Genomic DNA, 21,053 nt, shown 5'->3' on the forward strand with positions numbered 1-21,053 from the left:
TGTCTAAGAAAAAATAAACCAAGATGACAATTTGAGTATTGCAAAAAATATACAACTCAGCTACTTTCTAAATAAGCCAATTCGTCTTTTAGCTATTTTGTTTCACGTTTTTGTATTGACACTCATTTTCTCCAATCACATTGTAGGCGAACCTTTTCAATAAACAAACATTATATAATCAGCTTCTATGTTATTAAAAAATCACTCATTGTAATTTTGAATGTAATTCGGTAAATTATTATTTTCTAACAAACTAATATACTGTAATTGTTTTATACAAAACTAGCATATTATAGCTCCGTATCAATGAAAATAACATACACTTAAAATTTGGGTTGGTCCTAAACTAAAAAATCAAATCATAATTTGTGCTCAGCCCATAACTTTTTTTTAAAAATAATAATAATAATAATAATAATACAACTCAATAGGCTTAAAGCCTATAAATATTATACGAAAAAATAATAAATTCTCTAAGAAAAGTTAATGAAAAATCTGAAGAAAGAAAAGAAAGAAATTTGTTCTCTTGCTTCTTGCAAATTAAGCCTCCCCCAAAACGACGTAGGAGGCAATTTAGTATGGGTTGGGGGAGGAAGGACAAAAAGTTAAGCGTATTTAGAAGTGGAATCATAAACTAATTATTACACCAGTCTTTCTATCAGAAACATAGAATAAAACTGTAAAGAATGTGACATATAAAATATAGTATTAATGATATAAACAATTTATAATACAGTTTAAGTTACTACTCTCAGTGATTGATACAGAACCCAATTAAATGGAAAACAGAAAAGCTTAAGGTCCAAAATTAACAGTCACTCAACCACCAAGATTTTAACAGTAAAAATTAAGATACGTATAATAATCTTTTAGATAGGCACCCAACCATCAAGATCTTAACACTACAATGATAAAGAGACAAACTACATATAACGACTTTGTTATACACAAAAATATATATATATATATATGAAAAAAGAATACACAGTTACTAGAAGTTGGAAAGAAAAATTCAAACCATAAGGTATAAACTGAAATTTTACAAACAGGGTTCTAAACATAATGCATTTACCAATGACGCACTCTTACCACTGAGCTAATAGGCCACTTGGTCAATCCAAAATGAAATTGCAGATATAAAGAACCTAATCCTCTGAAAATTATAAGACATGCAGTAGTTTCACAAAAGAAAGACCCTATAAGAAACGCGATGGCTTAGTTTTCCATAATTACATTGTTTCTATTGTCAATTCTCTTTCCTGAAAGGTGAAGGAATTTGACAAATAACAGACCAAATGCTTATTGAAATTTCACCATCCAATTACAGCTGTCATAAGATACATATTGCTTTCCATGAATACATACAACAATCATTTTAACAGAAGTCTGTGCATCATGAATACTTACAAAAAGGGGGAAGGGAGGCAGGCCCGAGAGGGGAATTCAGCTAGATCTGACAGTCTCAATGGCAAGAACTAAGTCATCAAACTTGGCCCCGGTGACTTCTTTTACAATTTTGTTGTGCTTTAGAATCTTGAAAGTAGGAACCACCCTTATCCCAAGCTCTTTTGCCAAAGGCTGCCAACAAAAATTGCAATTGTAACATCAGAAAGGGTTTCTGCTGTTTGTGCACCGCGAGTATTGTACAACTGTGCAGGAAAGCACATTTATATGCACGCAGTTGCCTACAGAGTCAAGGACATGGAAAGTACCGACCAAGAGCCTCTGGTAGGTGATGTTGAGTGGGAACAATTCCGAGTTATTAAAAGGGTATTAGCCCATTAACCAAAAAGGGAATGGAAAAGCAAACCTTGTTTTCTTGGTTACAATCAAGCTTTAGGAAAACAACATCAAGGTACTTCTCAGACAATTCTTGAAATTTTGGAGCCATCACTTTGCAAGGACCACACCTGAAGGATTTGAGAACTGATTAAATTCAACATTGATTTATTGTTAACAATCTCAAAATATTGACAAGTCTGAACATTAAGAGAATAAAATACAATTCAGCAGTTGAAGTATGTGATCTTTCCAGATCGCAGCCACCTAATAATAAATTCATGTTTTTTCCTATGAACCACCGTCCACATAAAAGCCAATGACAATACAGCACGAAACCATTAAGTTAGAAAATGATCACATTCGGTGTTTTTCCTTTTAAAAGAATAGAAGTATTCTAGAAGAAGAGAACAGAAGATTATAATGGAGGATAAGAATCCTCCTAAAAGCAGAAAACCAAAAAGGAAAGAAAAAACAGAAAATCAATGCAACATAGTTTCCCAAAGACGTTATTGCCTGTGATAAGGGTATTATGGTGGAGAAGGTGTTTGGGACAGATGGAGGGGGTTAGGGGCTGGTTTGTGCGGGTAAAAAGAAATTTGCAAGATTGGGAAGTGAATGAATACAGCAACTTGCTCCTCTGTTTGGCTGACATTAACCTGGCTGATCATAAAGACGGAAGGATATGGAAACTGAATAAGCAGAGGGGTTTTTTTGTGAAATCATATTATAAATATTTAACCAAGAGAGATGGAGAAGGAATGACAGTGCTTTTTAAGTAGATTTGGAAGTCCAAAGCTCCCCCTAGAGTGGTTTTCTTTGCTTGGGAAGCCTCAAAAGAATGTATTTTGACTCTTGACATGTTGCGGAGAAGAGGTAACATTTTGGTAAATAGATGATATTTGTGTAAAGCTGATGAGGATTCTTGTAACCACATTTTACTTGGGTGCCCGGCGGTGTACAGCATTTGGTCTACTGTTTATTGGCTAATGGGGGTTGAATTGGGCTATAGTGGGTATAGTGAGTAAAGAGTTGTGGGCATGGGCAGGTCTGCGTAAACAGAAAAGGCATTTATTCCTTATTCTGCTTACAATTTTTTGGATAGTGTAGAAGGAAAAAAATACGAGAGCTTTTGAGAGAATAGAAACTGATTGTGATAATATTATACATAGATGAATTCACACTTTTAGTTCTATATTATTGGATTATGACATTAAAGATTTCGAAGATGTTGGTCAATATTGTCATTGACCACCTGATTGATCTGTAATTATTTTGCATACCGGTGGTACTCCTTTGGTACCTATGTTTATAATAATACCATAACTCACTTTTATTTATTTTTAAAAAACGCAACATAGCTTCCCAATCTGACTGCAAACAGCCAAAGAAACATTGCCTAAAGACTCATGAACCTTGGGCCAAGATGCAAAAAAGAAATATATTTTTGAAATAACAAAAATATATATCCTGAAGAAAAGACTGAGGTAAAGAATAATCCCTGAACTGTCTAGCATTACATTCCAGCCAAAGCACCCATAGACCAGTGAAGAGAGCAGCCCTCTGATGCACCCTAGCTTCCTTCTTTCAAACTATCTTCCTTTTTTTTTGAAGCAAAAATATAATGTGATTCATTTACAAACACCAAGGGGGTGTCAACCCATGTACAAAAATATTTACATGTCAATCAAAGTATCAATAAGATCTCCAAAATTTTCTATTGAGAATGATCCACAAACAAAAAACCCAAAGTCTGAAACGATCTACCTATAACTCTATCAAAGTCATCTTCCATCCCCTCAAAATATCTCCTGTTTTTCTCTTTCTACACCACACCAAAAAATTGCAAAAGGAATAAAGTAACTTTCGAACTATCTTCCTTAAGGTTCATAGAAAGGAAACTTTCAAGAGAAGAGAGAATAATCCTTGTGTAGCCAAAAGTAGCCAATTATCTATAGACCAAAGCCTCCAAGCCACCTCACAAGGCAAAAAGAAAAAAATGCTGATGTGACTCAGCCTTCCTATAACATATAAGACATATATCTAGAGAAATAGCACGCTTAGGTTTTGCGAACTTGCAACAGATCACTAGTCTATCCAACAACACTCCAGAGACAAAAACCTTAATGTTCCAGGAAAACTTGGCTTTCTAAAAGATGTTAAAGGTTTCCATCGTGGCAGCTAGGATTGTGAGTAATAGACATTTATTTAAGAAGACATACTTTCTTGATAAATATTAAGCTGTAGAAGATTCTCTTGCTTTATGATGACACCAACAAACAGACCAAATATTTAAATGTACCAATGCTACAGCATGACTGGTAGAAAACATAATAAACTCCTCTCCTTTACATCCCTTTCTTTTCCAAGATTTGCCCATAATTCAATAAAATATGATAAACCCCTTTACATCTTATCTTTCTAAGCTCCATTTTTTGCAAGCTATAATGATCACAGAGGATGACTATTAGATATTCTTTTGCTCTCAGCTTTTGAAACTCAATGTGTTAGAAAGTTATCAGCTGTAAAGTTATTTACTCGCAATCAGTCATCAACGATTAACCAATCAAGCTTGAACTTCTAATAAATTATATCTATCCTGCCTTTGGTTCAAGTCTTATTCAATTCCTCAACAATTCCCAGTTCTAATTTCCATATTAGTCTTATTATGTAAAATTGCAAAATATTGTGTTCTATTGTAAATAGAATCACTCACCTTGAATTCCTTGACATTGAGAATCAATTCCTATCTTTCACGTTAGGGGTGAATCCAAACAATAAAAAATTTAAAACAAGGTTTATGATAAGCCAAATGCCACAAATTATGTTCTAATTATGGACATGAAGACTAACATGAGAACGAACACTAGAAGTTGATAGGAAATAAAAGGGAAATTGAACCAAATGCAACCTAAGTATGTGTAAGCCTAGCTGGTAAAGCCTTTGTGGCTGATTTTGGATCATATTTTGTTAACACCAAGATTCACTAGGGTTAAAGTTACATCCTAGTGGGCTTTATAATAAAAAATAAAATACTATATAAAGATTGACTGTCTTACATTGGCATAACACAATGTTTTTATGAGTGTAACCAACTTCTTCTTAGCAAATCAAACTCTTTATACGTCGGATATGTTTTTTTTTTAAATAAAATGTGTAAATATATATTAACAGGTTACCAACAAGTACCATCCATTTACAAAAGAATTTACAAGGTTGTTATGCTATCAATAACATCCCCAAAATTCACATCCCTAATGATATCATGACCCAACACAAGAGATCCAAAATAATTAAACCAATCTATTTCTTAATCTATACTTTCCAATCTCTAACCCCTCAAAAGCTCTTCTATTCCTTTCTTTCTAAATAACCCAAAAAATAGTTAAGGGAATTAACTTTACAATGTTCTTATTCAAACCAACACCACTCCACGCCCAGATCTCATCGATAACTGAACACGTAGAAGCCCAATTAAGGCCTAACAGACTGTATATCATACACCAAAGTTCATAAACAGCAGGGCATCTAAGGAGCAGATGACAGCACGATTCCACCGTCCAATTACACATAAAACAGCCATTAACCACAACCCGGCCCGTAGCCTTCAACTTATCAAGAGTCAGTATACTCTCTCTGCAAACCTCCCAAGCAAAGAAAGCAATTCTGGGTGGCACAGTAGATTTCCAGATCTGGGAGAAAGGGAACATGGGTGTGCTGTCCTGCTCAATCCCAACAATGTGCCTATAAAAAGAAATCACAGAGAACTCTCCTTTCTTAGTAAGCTTCCACCAAACTTGATCAGAACTCTCTCTGCAATCTGATATGTTATACCAGTTAAAATATTCTTCCATTGAGTTCAGCCAATTGATGACAAAATTAAGATCTCTTCTTCCATCAAAATTACAAGCTTTGACCTTTACCTTATTGGTAACATCTCTAGCATTATTTTTAACACGTCTTCTATTAGCACCTTGTGCAGCTTACAAATTTTCAATTGGTGGAGTTATTAATTGCACAGTGCACAAGCCTTATATCTTTGAAAACTGCATAAATAATTTTTCCCATTATCTCATATATGGTATTAATTTCTGCCTCATATGCATCTTGCCTGGCATTTGATGCAGCATTAGTTATTGTTATTGTAGCTGAAATCTATCTTGAACTAGCATCAGACTACTCGGTTTAGGGCGAGAACGATCAGGGAGTTAGTCTCGTGAAACTCAAATCTTAGGCAAGTCAAACAGAGTGGATCAAGTGAGCTATACTTGTGGCTGGGCGTGTGTGTCGCTCACGCACAGGCTTCCAATCAGGGAACGGCTACGATTTTCAGTCAATCAACCTGTCTGCAGGTGGGAGTTGCAGGTCAGAGGTTCGTGTAAGACATGGTTGGGCAGGAGTACAGGTTGAGAGAGAGATAACAACTAGGAAGATTTGCACCTGACAGAATTTATGGATGGAGTTTCACAGAGGGGTTTCAAGGGTCTACTGATTGGAGTCTTTTGATACAGGTGGTAGACAGCTGAGTCGATCACCTCTTGACGATGACCAGTGAATGAGCTGGTGGCTGTTTGAAGTGTTTAGGAATCACAATTTGGATTCTTTTTTTAGATGGGTTCGGGATTGTTTGAGTATAGAGTTTTAAGATTTTGGCTAGAGGATTTTTTAAAGATAATTTACTTAGAATTTAAGGATGAAAACCAAATTATTACACATAGGGTTTTTTATTTTTTATTTTTTATTTTTTGAAAGAAAAAGTTAGAATAAAGTTAGGATGGCACCAAAGGGGGTACTGCCTACATACAAAGAAATTTCCAGAGACGTAAGAGTATCAATGACATTCCCAAAAGCTTCATCCCTAATAATGTCATGCCCCAATATACAAGACCCAAAATATTTAAACTACCTATCTCTAAGTTTGTATCTATCAACTTCTACACCCTCAAAAGCTCTATAATTTCTTTCTTTTTCTTTTCAAATGACCCAAAAAATAGTCAAAGGAATAATTTTTACAATATTCTTTGTGGTGTGAAACCTACCCCATGCCCAAACTTCTTTCATCACCGAACCCAAAGAGAGCCAAACAATACCCAGTAAGTTATAAATCATACACCACAACTCATACACCACCGGGCAGCTAAGGAGAAGGTGGCAGCAGGACTCCTCTTCCTCCCTGCACATAAAACACCCCTTTTTTGTAATCTGTCAAGAGTCAGAATGCATTCCCAGCAAGCCTCCCAGCCAAAAAAAGCAATTCTCGGAGGAAGATTGGCTTTCCAAATCAGATTGTGAGAGAAAGAGTACCCTCAGCTGGTATCCTTATCAATAATCCATTTATAATATGAGACAGAGAACTCTCCCTTTTTGTTCAGCCTCCAAATAGCATGGTCCAATTTATCATTGATTTGATATTGTGCAATTAAACCCAATAACTCCAGATAATCCCCAACTTACCAGTCATTCAGATTACGTTTAACGTTAACTAACCAAGAGCAGCTGCCATTCACCCAAGAATACGCACCCTCAACCTGCATATATTTATCCTGTGCAATTGCATACAGACTTGGGAATCTATCTTTTAGGCAATCCCCATCCAAATATTTATCTTGCCAAAATCTGATGATATTGCCTCTGCCTAACTGCCACTTGATACATTCTTTGAAAGCAGGCCACCCCTTCTTTATGTTTTTCCACAGACCCAGACCATGACCCCTTCTGTCTAACCTCCCTACCCCTTCAAGAGCAGCCCCACTCCACCTAGCATCGATAACCTTTTTCCAAAGCTTTCTATCATCCTTCATGTACCTCCATAACCACTTACCTTTAAGCGCCATATTCATGTCAACACGAGAGCGAATACCCGAACCTCCCTCCGTTTTCGGTTTCTTAATTTCAAACCTTCCTCCCACTTGATACAGACATAGGGTTTTTAAGATATTACATCTAAAATGTCAAAAACACCACACTTAAAGATTTGATTGCAAGAGCAACCAAAAAAATTGTGTAGAATGTATATATATTTACATATATAGATATATAAGGGGTAACTTACTCTTTTCCAGTTTTTTTTTTCCTTTTTTTGGTTGTTATGACAGCTGGGTATGGCCTCCACCTTAACAACCAATTGTTCTCTTCTTCCACTTGTTAGAATATTTTGTAACCTCTTTTGTCAGGATTGGTGCCTATATAATAACACTTCTTGTGCCCAAGAAAATCAAGGAAAATAGTGAAAGGAATTCTCCTCTTCACTTTGTTCAAATTCTTCTTCCTTCATTTCCTCATAGTATCAGGCAGTCCTGATCCAAAATCATCATCCAAATCACGCCAGATGGCCACGGATGAGCAGACCTCTTCTCCACCCGAAGTTCTTTCGAGTTCCTACCTTCCCATGCCGGTCAACCACTCACTCATTGATCAAACACCCTCATTCGTTACTGGACACAGGTTGAATGGAAGCAATTATCTCCAATGGTCATCATTAATCTTGATGTTCATCCGAGGAAAGGGCAGAGAAGAATACCTCACTGGAGAACTCGTTTCACCTCCAGCCAATGATCCAGGAGCTCGTGCGTGGAAAGTCGAAAATAATCTCGTTATGTCATAGCTGGTAAACTCCATGACAAATGAGATTGGAGAAAATTTTTTATTGTATGAAACCGCGTATGACATTTGGGTTGCTGTGCGCGAATTCCACTCCAGCTGTGATAACACATCAACAATCTTCGAAATAGAGACTTATCTTCACGATCTGCAACAGGGGGAGCTTTGTGTAACTCAGTACTACAACGCCCTTACCCGCAACCGACAACAGCTCGATGTCTTTGAAGAACACTAGTGGAGTTGCCCCAATGACGCAAAAATGTTCAAATCCATCATCGAATGCAAACGAATCTTCAAATTCTTAATGTGTCTCAATAAGAATTTAGATGAAGTCCGTGGACGCGTTCTAAGCACCAAACCGCTGACAAGCTTCAGAGAAACGTTTTCAGAAATCCGTCGTGAAGAGAGCAGGAAGAAAATCATGATGGGTGAATCTCTCTTTGGCCCAACTCAGCAGAGACTGGTTCGGCTCTTGCTGCCCAGAAGAAAACCCTACTAGGCGAATCCCAATTTGGTGCTCATGCTTCCGAGACTACCTATGTCCTCACCAGTCGTGCTTCGGAAGCTCAAGGAAGAAAGGGTAGACTGTGGTGTGAATTTTGTAAAAAACCCGGTCATATCCGCGATAAATGCTAGAAGCTGCATGGTAAGCCTGGTGAGAAGAAAAACCTGAGAACAGAGACACATCATGGAAATTTGGTGATTAATGAGGAATCATCCTCTACTCCTACACCCACCGAAAATGCTTGCTACAGTCCAGCTCAAATGGAGGCTCTCTTGCAAATATTTTCACAAAAGGATCTTCTTGGTAATACTTCCGTTGCTCAGAGAGATAATTGCTTACTTAGTGTATCTACCTATTCCATAAAAAGGCAAGTGTGGATTCTTGATTCAGGGGCATCCGATCATATGACTGAAAATATTTCACTCTTTCGTCAATACAGTGAATGTAAGGAAGTATCCTCCATTAAGATTGCTGATGAAACGAGTTATAGGGTGGCAGGAGTTGGTTGAACCTATATATCACCGTGCTTTATACTACATTCCGTCCTTTATGTGCCCAATTTGAATTGCAATCTGTTATCAATAAGCAAATTGTGTAAAGACGTGAATTGTGTGGTTAAATTTGATAATGATTTCTATATTTTTTAAGACTTGACCTCGGGGAAGATGATTGGCAGTGCTAGAAAGGACTCAGGACTATACTTTCTACCAGTTGCAACTTCTCTTTCAAATGAACAAACTTCTAGTGCAGTATATGCTTAATTCAGTTTCTGTAAAATGTTCTAATATTGACCACTTTATTATGTTGTCATTATAGATTAAGACATGCAAACATTATGTACTTGAAACAACTATTTCTATCTTTATTCATAAATAAAAATTTGAGTTCATTTCAGTGTGAAATATGTCAGTTTTCTAAACATACTCGCAATTCATATCCCATTGTTACATATAAACCTTCAAAACCTTTTGCATTAATCCATAGTGATGTATGGGGACCAGCACAGGTAAAAAATATTACTAGTACAAAATGGTTTGTTTTCTTTATTGATGATCACACTAAAATAATCTGGGTCTACCTTATAAAACAAAAATCTGAGGTTGGCCAAATCTTTCATAAATTCAACACTATAATTCAAACTCAATTTCAGACAACAATACAAGTGTTGAAAACTGACAATGCATGTAAATACTTTGAGTCCAACCTGGGAAAATACCTCACTGATCAAAGCATTGTACATAAAAGTTCTTGTGTGCACACCCCACAACAAAATAGTGTAGTTGAAAGAAAAAATAAACATATCATTGAAGTGTCTCAATCACTTATATTTACCACAAATGTTTCCAAATTTCTTTGGAGAAAGGCTATTCTCACTGCTACCTACCTGATCAATAGGATGCCCTCTTATATTGTTAAATTCAGAACATCCTATGATTCCTTTATTTAAGCCTTCCCAAACTCTCACATCTTACACACAATCCCATTTAAAGTCTTTGGCTGCTCTGCTTATGTACACATTCATACCCATCTCAGGGAAAAACTAGACCCAAAAGCCCTTAAATATATTTTTGTTATCTATTCCTCTAATAAAAAAAGTTACAAATACTTTTGTCCAGCTACCCCTCAATTCTTTAACACTATGGATGTCACATTATTTGAAAACCAACTATTTTATCCCACTCTTGAGATTCAAAGGGAAAATTTTACTTAGAAATATCAATTGTGGGATGTGAACATCCCTCCACTACATATTCCATTGACAATATCAAAAAAAAAAAACCTACATCAGAAAAAGAACCTGTCCCTAAAACTACCAAAGAGTCTAAACTTGTCACAGAAACTGATAGCACATTACCTACAGTGAGTAAGTTACGCGTCTATATCAGGAGGAACAAGACTCAAGGTGGTGGTAAAGTATCTGAGCCAACTATGCACTGTCATGAATCAACTTCTGTACCAAGCACCCAGAATACCACAGGTAATGAAATCTCTTACTCAACTATTGATATTGAATTGCCTATTACTTTACGAAAAGATGTTCGTTCTTGCACAATGCATCCCATACAGGATTATGTTTCATATGACAAACTGTTTTCAAAATATCATACTCTTATGAGTAAGTTTGACAGTAGTTCCTCAGAACCAAGAACGATTCATGAAGCTCTCAAAATTCCTGAGTGGAATGCTGCTATCCAAGAAGAAATTACAACATTTGAAAAGAATGAGACATGGGAGTTAGCTGATCTGCTTTCAGGAAAAATTCCAGTAAGATGCAAGTGGATTTTCACCACTAAATACAATCCTGATGATAGTGTGAATCGGTACAAAGCACGACTTGTTGCTAAAGGTTTCACTCAGTCATATGGAATTGATTATCAATAGACATTTGCTCCAGTTGCCAAACATAATATTATCCGGGTATTATTCTCATTAGTCTCTAATCTTGACTGGCCTCTTTATCAACTAGATGTGAAAAATATTTTTTCCAATGGAGATCTAAAAGAAGAAGTGTATATGAAAGTCCCACTTGGACTTGAAATGAACCTACAAAAGGTATGTAAACTAAAGAAGGTACTTTATGGACTCAAACAGTCACTGAGGCCATGATTTGACAGATTCACCAGGGCAGTGAAGCATATAGGATATGAACAGTGTCAGTCCGATCACACATTATTTGTCAAGCACTGTATCATAGGAAAGAGAGCTATATTGATTGTATTTGTTGATAATATTATCCTGACAGGTGATCATAATGAAGAGATTCAGAAACTAAAAGACTTCCTAATCAAAGAGTTTGAAATCAAAGACCTTGGGATACTCAAGTATTTTCTTGAAATGGAAACAGGTCGATCCAAGAAAGGAATTTCTATATCTCAGCGGAAATATGTCTTAAACCTTCTGAACGAGACTATTATGCTTGGTTGTAAATCCGCAGAAACTCCTATGGAGTCAAATGCTAAACTTAGTTTCAAAAATGATAGTAAACCTGTTGATAAAGAAATGTATCAGAGACTTGTAGGCAAGCTTATCTACTTGGCTCACACAAGACCTGACATCTACTTTGTAGTAAGCACTATGAGTCAGTTCATGTCTCAACCTACTGAGGAGCATAAAAGCGTTATTTATCAAATTTTGAGATATCTAAAGATGACATCTGGACAAGAATTATTTTTTCAGAAGACTATGGCTAGAGGAATTGAGATCTTTACTAATGTAGATTGGGCAGGATCTGATAGGAGATCCACATCCGGTTATTGCTCATATGTATGGGGTAATTTAGTCACTTGGCGTAGCAAGAAATAATCTGTTGGAAGCAGTGCTGAATCAGAGTTACGTTCACTTGAGTGAATGAGTGTGGCTGAAAAAGATATTACTATAACTAAGATTTTCTGCTCCCACTACTATGAGAATTTGGTGTGACAATCAATCGACTATTAACATGGCCAAAAATCCTATGCACCATGACAAAACTAAACATGTCGAGATTGACCGACACTTCATCAGAGAGAAAATTGAAAGACAGGATGTATCACTATTATACATCCCAACCAGTCAACAAACAGCAAACATAGCACTACCAAAAATTTAATAATCTTGTATCTAATCTAGTATTACTCAACATTTATGTAACCTATATTTGAGGAGGAGTGTAGAATGTATTATATTTACATATATAGATATATAAGGGGTAACTTATTCTTTTCTAGTTTTTTTTTCCTTTCTTTGGTTGTTGTGGCAGCTGGGTATGCCCTCCACCTTAACAACCAATTATTACTCAATATTTATGTAACTTAGATTGAGGGGGAGTGTAGAATGTATATATATTTACATATATAGATATATAAGGGGTAACTTATTCTTTTCCATTTTTTTTTCCTTTCTTTGGTTGTTATGACAGCTGGGTATGCCCTCTACTTTAACAACCAATTTTTCTCCTTTTCCACTTGTTAGAATATTTTGTAACCTCTTTTGTCAGGGTTGGTGCTTATATAATAGCACTTCTTGTGCCCGAGAAAATCAAGGAAAATAGTGAAAGGAATTCTCCTTTTCACTTTGTTCAAATTCTTCTTCCTTCATTTCTTCATTAAAAAATTCTCAAAATATTTTATTAAAGAACTAAAGTGTCTCTTATTTCAAAAAAAAAAAAAAAGAACTAAAGTTTCTCAAGAAGTGAAATTACAGATATCTTTATAATGCTTCATAAATAACATTTACTAAATAGGATTAAACTAAAATATATTAAAACTAATAAGATTAGAAATACTCCTAAGATATGAAACTAATACTAAGAAGATTAAGAAAATTACTCCTCATAAGATAGCAAATTAATACTAATAAAATTAGGAATACTACTCCCAATAAAATAGGAAATACTACTAATACAATTAGAAAAATTAAATACTAATAAAAACAAAATCCTAAAGTTATTCAAACTAGAAAACTAGATTCTTAAGTAATATAGTAATTTTATGTTCAATAGTATTATGATTTCTAATCTACTTAAACAATATACAGCTAAACCCATTCCGCATCCTTCTCTCCAATTCCAAAAACCAAAGTTGTGCACTCTTTCCAAGAGGAAGGAAGCGAGCCCTACGTTTTCCTCATTGGAATTGTTTGATGGCAAAAAAATGATCATATATTCAACCAGCCTAATTAACCTACTTTCCAATTAAAAAAATAAAGGAAAATTTAGCTTTAAAAAAATCTTGGCGTGGTCCCTCCAACAATGCATTCTGGTCCTAAATGGCCATTTGTCTAGATGCTAGTTGCTAGTTGCTAGTAGTCGAGACAGTGCTTGATCCATCATTTTTTACCCATAGAGAGGTCCTCAAACTGGATCATCAGCTTGCATTTCCATTCATAAAGTGGACCTATTGTTCACTCTTCATCCTATCTTGTGCATGATCCTCCTTATGTAATTTCAGAAATGATCTCAAACTGCTTCTGGAAACAACCGAAGATCACTCATGACCTCATGCTCTGGGACCAATATGTTACAGTCCCATGGTTGGGATTTGGTCACAAGTCTGTATACAACAAAATCTTGCAGCACGCGTGAAGTTTGTTTGTTAGAACTTTTGCCTTGATGGCCTATGGTTGGGCTTGCTAGAGGTAACCCAAAATCTCAAGAGAATCACTGTAAATCTCAAGAAAAGCACTGTAAGTTTCTGTAAATAGTTTATTTCAAGAAACAAAGTTTGTGCAAATAGCCAACTGCTTATTCATAATCTGAATTTCATACTTATAGGAATCTACAGCAACTAGCATTCTCTTTTCCTAGAACCCAAAGAACCACATTCCTATACAAATTTAATGTGCTTTTAAATTCTAATCCAAATCCAAGAATAAATTCTAAAGATTAAATGCAAACTTTTACATTTAACTAACTAGAGTGCATGGTGGAACTCATTTTCAAATTTTCAGATTTCCCACTCTGTTTTCTGGAGTCCATGGGTCTCAGGAGACACACCAGACCGGTAAACTGATTAATTTTCCACGGTTTTTTCAAAAACGTGTATAACAGCTCCATGTTCCCAGATTGCTAACGGGCATAAGCCTTGTGGCCGTACAACATAAGCAGAGAGATGAATTTATGTGATCGTGTATTCTAATTCTTTTCACCACTTCAACACCCTTGCAGCAAATACTCTTGACTATAAATACTGTTTCCTAAAGGTTATAACCAAAAGTTCTCAAACAGATAAACAAGTACTACAACTTTTTTTAACAGGAGACATTTGCCACAATGGTTAGCACCTGCATTTGACGCGGTTCATATAATGAGTTCCAAACCTAGTTTATAGCATTTTCACTGACTTACCAAATTTAATGATAGAACTGGCTAAATGGAAAAATTTCACCAGTGAAATAAGCAATTGTTAGAAAGGGCAGGTTAACAAAAGCATCAAAAGTAACCAATAAGACATGATGGGGAACCATTGCAGCCGGAGAATTTAAAAGCTTCATTTTCTGATTTTATAATTATGAGTTGCTTCTCTAGTTGGTTATGCTTCATTTATGAGTTAAATTTTTATTTAGATTTATTGTTCTATTGGAGTAGAATTAGAATTCCTTTAAGTCATAATATTCTTACAGAAACAAAATCACAATCTGCAGCTTATTACTCTTCATCACAGGGTAAATAAAACACACAAATTAGCAAAACATATATAAATAAAGAAAACTGAGCATACCATTGAGTGTACATATCGACGACCACGGTTTTCTCGCCGGCGGCTTCAACGATGGGCCAGAAGGTATCCTTGTTGACCTCGATGACCTGACCGACAGTGGGGCCTACAACGTCCAAACTACAGCACACTGCACGGGATCTCTTCCTACTACTGGCATGAAGAGATTTGGAGCACAGGCGCGTTGTTGGAAGACCGGAGAAGAAGATGAGGTGGTTAACGGCGGACGCCGGAGAAGGAGGGCAGCAAATGGCAGAAGGAGAGGACGACAAGTGGAGAGAGAGAGGCATTTTTCTCTGAAAACCTGTGACTGATTCGCAGGAGAAAATCAAACTTTTACAGCAAAAAATTAAATTACAAAGAAAATGTGTAAGGCGAAGAGAGAGAGAGGAATGGAGTTGTGTTAGTGCAGGGAGCAAGCATGGGAGAGAGACGGGAAATCTTGTGGAGTAATTTGATTTGTGGAGACATGAAAAGACAATATTGCCCTCACAGAGAAAAAGAGAGTGAGGGTTATTTTAGGAAATTTGGAGATTGTTTTGTGGAGGACGATTTTAGCCTGTCGATTTTATAATTTCTGTTAACGGGTTGGTATTTTACTCGTTATGTTTGAGATTTAGATGGGAAGATTTTGGTCCACGTATAAATGCAAGAATTGCATTTGATTTTTTTTTTTTTTTAATAAGTCGAAATTGTTTTCAATGAATTTTGGTGAATATAGACGAGTGTATTTAAGATAGTTAAGTATTTTAAGTTTTTTACAGTAAATAATTTGTTATTTAAAAAAAATAATTATGCATTTAAGATTATAAAAAATAATAAGAAGTGTTTTATTTTTTTTTATTAAATATAAAAATATCTGTCAAATCAATAATTTTTCATATTTTGGAAAAGATTTTAATATTCATTTTATACAATGAATGAGTCAAATTATGAAAAATTTCTTCATACTTATATTATATAAAAAAATGTCATTGTTTTTACAAAAATACTCTATTTTTAATGTATTATATAGAATTTCTTCTTTCTTTAGAAAAAAAAAAATATATGAATGGTTACATAAAGCAATTGCCAACAAGAGAAAATGGAAAAAAAAAAATGTGTATCCTCAAAATAAATAAAGTTATTGGACGCCCGGTTAAAAAAATCATGGGGTATTACAATAAATAATTTGATTAGAAATCTAAGACTCTAAAAAAAATAAATAATCTTTAGATTCTGATCTAATAATTTAATATTTTTTAAAACTAAATTTATATTAAACATGTAAAAAAGATATAATTAAAATTGATTAAAAAATCTTGAAATATAATTTTTGACTACTAAATTGTCATTATCCATAACTAACTACTTCTAAGTTATACATGATCATTAATGTCTTCGCTAGCTCTATCAAATCTAATTTTAAAATTTTTCGCAAAGATCGTTGTCCTCATCTAATTTTTTTAAACACTTTCTAGTCTAATTTGAACTTGATAAAAAAAAAATTAATATTGATGTTAATGTTATAGATATAAAATTTGAGACAACTTATTTTTGGACTACCATTTTTCTCTACTTATCAACAGATAATCCTATCTTATTAGAAAAAAAAAAAAAAACCAAACTATTTGTGCAATATTTTTAGTGAAATAAATAGATTTGTCCATTGTTTTCATAAATCTTTCAAATTTTCATATTTGGTTGGATGTGAATACATTAAAGTAACATTCTAGCATATCTCTGTTTATTTCTTGAAAGACATAACAAAGTCAAGCGATCAACTAACTCTTCCTTGTTACCATATATAGGACAAATAATATCTACATATATACCATTTCGGCTAATCTGACTCAAAGAATGAGAATATTCATAACAAATTTATCCCTGAGGAATTTATTGTGACAAAATTATTTCAATTAAGCAATGATATATTGAAATCAATATAGCTGGATATAAAGCATTTATTCTTCTAGAAGTATAAATGACCAAACTTCACAACATAATGGCTATTTTTGTCCATGTCCGGCTCAACTTATCTGAAGTTAATCATTGATGATAAGAATATGGAGAATCTGTTCAGCTTCAAAAGGGAGGAACAAATTTGTTACAAGAGTATGATTCTAAGTTGTAACATGATGAGTTCAAACCATATCAGACACAAGACTTGAAAAAAATGACTTTAGAGAGCAAAGCTAGTTGCCAAGCCATATTGTTTTCTATAATATGTAGCTTTTTTAATGACATTTAAAGAATGATCTTATCTTTAATTTTATGAGCCCACCAAACCTTTACAATCATCTTTCCATACGATTACAAATATTTTCATAAATTAGAAAAATACTTATAAAGTAGGATAATATCACTTAAGCAATAGCATTAATCATGATTTTCTTACTTGTTTCTAATAATATTATAACACTTGAACCATCTAACTAGTTTGTTATTATTTTCACAATAAAACATCTCAGATCTTATAATAGTGGATAGCATATTCAGGGACTTAACATGAGAATCAATAACATTAATCCCAATGTATTTTTAATCGAGTCCTAATAACCCTGAATAGTCATTTAACAAAGTAATAACTGGTTCCCTAAAATTGATGGCTTAACCCAAAGCTCTTTCATATTTCTGCAAGTATGCAATAATGTATTTATCGTATTAGCAAATAATAAATGAGATTTGTTTAAAATTTTTTATAGATCTAAACCCTATTAAGAGTATTAATTTTTTCTACATGTCTAATCATAACCGAGAAATCTACACACATAAAGTAAATAGATGAAGAGAAAAAAGATCACCTTAGAGAATACTCCTCCCTTGATGGAAAACTTGTGAAGGTTTTCCATTAATAAACACCAAGTATGAAATGGTTGTAATATATTTCAAAATTAATTAAGTAAAAATTTCATAAATATGCAATTTCACCATTATTTGATGTGGGAGTATTCCTTAATAGGTCTTACTAATATTTAGTTTGAAAGTAAATGATACGTTATAGAGACTTTTATTATAATCTAAGTAATAAAATAGTTATTATGTAATAAAGGCATTGCCAATGATCAATTTGGTTAATATAAGAGCTTAATGGGAAGCATGTATAACATCAAGAAGAACTAATTTCAACTTATTAAGCAATGCAATTTTTAATAATCCTTATGATGGCATGATAAAGGCTAATAGGTCTTTAATTGGAATGAAAATTTAGTTCTATAACATTTATAATTGAAGTGAAAAATATATGATTAATAAATTTCATGTGGCCCAAAGTATCTAAACATTATAGCACAAAAGAAACTATATCATTTTTGGTAGTTGACCAAAATTTTTTATTAAAAAAAAGAGGAAGCATGCAATTTTTTTTACCTGAAGCTTTTGATGAGGGAATTTGCTTCAAGTCAGTATAAACATCCTCGAGAAAACAAGGTTCATGGAGGCAAGTATTCATATCAAGAGCTACCCAGGTCTCCACATAATCAAGCACAAGTTGCATGCAAGTCAACCATCCTCATATATGCAAACATCCCTTCAAAATATTCTAAGAAAGTATTCTTTATCTGAGTCCTTCATCTAACTAATCACCATGTTGATCTTTAATTTTGCCAGAAATATTCCTCTTTCTTTCTCTTTTCTCTTGGCATTTGCTTTAGTATGGAAAAATATTGCATTTTATTTCCAAATTTAACCAATAAACCGTTGGTCAGTAATGTCACATCAATTCCCCTTTCTTTAACAATGAATTCAACTCCCATTTTTTCTTTTTTCCTTTTTTTTTTTAATTATAGCTACATTATTGTCACTTGGCTCTTTCCTCTGCAACTTCATTAACTCAACTTTAACATATGAAATTTGAGACACTATATGCCCCTATTCAGCTAGCTCCCATTCTTTAAGAGAGGTAATGAACTTTTCGACCTTATCTCAAAATGTCGTCATTTGGTCTGACCATCTATTTGTTATAACTCTCTCATAATTCTCATCCGACCATTTGCCTAAAGCTTGAGCAACTTTCCAACCATTTAACTGTCACGGAATTGCATATATAGAAAAACTTCTAATGGCTCATGATATGCTGTAGTAAATGACGAACCAATGTTTCAAAAAGTAAGCTCTTCTACTCGATCATAGCAATAAGATAATCCAATATCGCCTGAATATTAACCCTCCCAACTCTCAAGTTGCTCCGAATATAACAATATCTCTAAGTGAAGATAAATTATTGTTCTATCTTATATTTAAGATTTGATTTACACTAACAACAAATCCTTGTAAGCCTTCATTTTTCCTTCTCCACACCTTCCACTATTAGATTGATATAATATAAATTTTATTCTAGATCTACTGTAAGTATTATTATTTTATTATTTTCTTTTCTAGTTCAAGTTTAAGATTTATTTTAGTTTCTAATTTCTTTGGCATTTTCTATTTCTAGTTTAGATTCTTAGTTTTTTATGATTTCTAATTCCTAAGTACTATACATTTGATCTTTTCAAATAAAACTTCCACTACACCAAAATTGGTTTTAGAATAAAGATTTTCACCTCAATCTAATGACTAAAGATAGCTCTAGTGGACAAGAAAGATAGCTCTAGTGGACAAAAAGCCACCAACAATGAATAAAGGTTCGAACGTATCGAGTAAAGACTCAATAGAATCAACAAAACTCTTCAGCAGGTAACTCAGATGTTAGCTGCGTTATCTACCCAAGGAAGATGCGAACCTGAACAACAGCGACCAAATTTGTGCAATGAATAACATGACTCTGACAGCTTCGACTCCACTGACATCGAGACAAAAAATGGCCAGTCATTCTTGTGTGGGGCTAACAGGTTCGTGTGAAACCCTAGGGAAACAAATCATTTTTTTTCGATTGAATTATATTGTTGAAAATTTATTTGATTATTTGAATATTGCATAGAAAAATCAAGTAAAGCTTATGGCATACAAATTGAAAGGTGGCTCCTCTGCTTGGTGTAAACAACTTCAATCTAATCGTCAACACCACAGGGGAAAAAATGTGTTCGGAGATGAAGTAGTTATTGCAAATGCAATTTTATCTTCATATTATAAGCAATTTTTGTGTCAATAATATTAAAATTATAGGCAAGCTACTTGTATTGTGAATGAATGCACGGAAAAATTTTCTCATTTAAGTACCTGTGTTAGTTTATTAGAAACAGAGAATCAATTAATTGCTAACTATATTAGAGGCTTAAAGCTTGCGAGTCAAGATTGTTTGCTCTTAAAAGTGTTTGAATCTTGCCAGATGCAGTTAATTTGACATGCAGGTGGAAAATCAAATTAATAGGTCTTTGGGATGACCTTACAACACAGTTTTAGACGACCAAGTCAAGAAGAATCTTTCGGTTCAAAGGGTTCAATTGTTTCTGGTAGTAGTGATTACACTGTGAAAGATGTTTCTTCATGCCAGAATTCAACACAAACATGAGGCGGAACTTTGGCCACATGCGTCCTAGTACTCAAGGTATAAATCAACTGCAACAATGAACCAATAATGATCCTTATGTACAGTCTTAATCTCGAGAAATGTTTCAATTACAACCAAACAGGTCATCTTTCGATCAATTGCCTAAATAGGTGAACCATTAACTCTGCTAAAGAAGGTCGTATAGAAGAATAAATGTTTGAAGAATATATTTATGAAGGTGTTGAAATTAAAAGAGAGATGTCAGATAAGATGTGGTATCCATTGTTCAATAGATATTACTTGTTCTGAAGAAGCCAGATGATTCTCAACAACACAAAATATTTTTAACTAGGTGTACTATTTGAAATAAAGTATGTAATGTGATTATTGCTAGTGGCAGTAGAGAGAATGTGGTTTCAAAAGCTTTGGTGAAAGCTTTAAACTTGACAAATGAGAAACATCTTTCTCTATACAAGATCATATGGATTATGAAAGGATTAGAAATTCAAATAGAGGAAATTTGCAAAGTCTCTTTCTCGATCAAGAAGTACTATAATGATGAAAT

The 21,053-nt window shown here is 34.1% G+C and overlaps 1 protein-coding gene across 1 annotated transcript; it reads right to left on the bottom strand.

Moving 5' to 3' along the window:
• Positions 1–1,197: 1,197 nt before the first annotated feature.
• LOC110816304 (thioredoxin F1, chloroplastic) lies at positions 1,198–15,506 on the bottom strand. The gene is made up of 3 exons (XM_022044445.2): positions 15,082–15,506; positions 1,811–1,910; positions 1,198–1,578 (listed from the first exon to the last, which is right to left on the bottom strand). The coding sequence occupies exons 1-3, from the start codon at positions 15,366–15,368 to the stop codon at positions 1,444–1,446; spliced, it is 522 nt and encodes a 173-aa protein (XP_021900137.1). The 5' UTR covers positions 15,369–15,506; the 3' UTR covers positions 1,198–1,443.
• Between the last annotated feature and the right edge of the window lie 5,547 nt (positions 15,507–21,053).

Source organism: Carica papaya, chromosome 1 (genome assembly GCF_054855325.1).
Source record: "Carica papaya isolate Zhongbai chromosome 1, ASM5485532v1, whole genome shotgun sequence".
NCBI classification, from domain to species: Eukaryota; Viridiplantae; Streptophyta; class Magnoliopsida; order Brassicales; family Caricaceae; genus Carica; species Carica papaya.

Coding starts and splice junctions, on each gene's coding strand:
- LOC110816304 (XM_022044445.2), bottom strand. CDS start 15,368: ATGCCTCTCTCTCTCCACTTGTCGTCCTCTCCTTCTGCCATTTGCTGC. Junction 1,911..15,081: donor GTCGATATGTACACTCAATG/GTATGCTCAGTT, acceptor CAAATCCTTCAG/GTGTGGTCCTTGCAAAGTGA. Junction 1,579..1,810: donor ATTGTAACCAAGAAAACAAG/GTTTGCTTTTCC, acceptor TTTTGTTGGCAG/CCTTTGGCAAAAGAGCTTGG.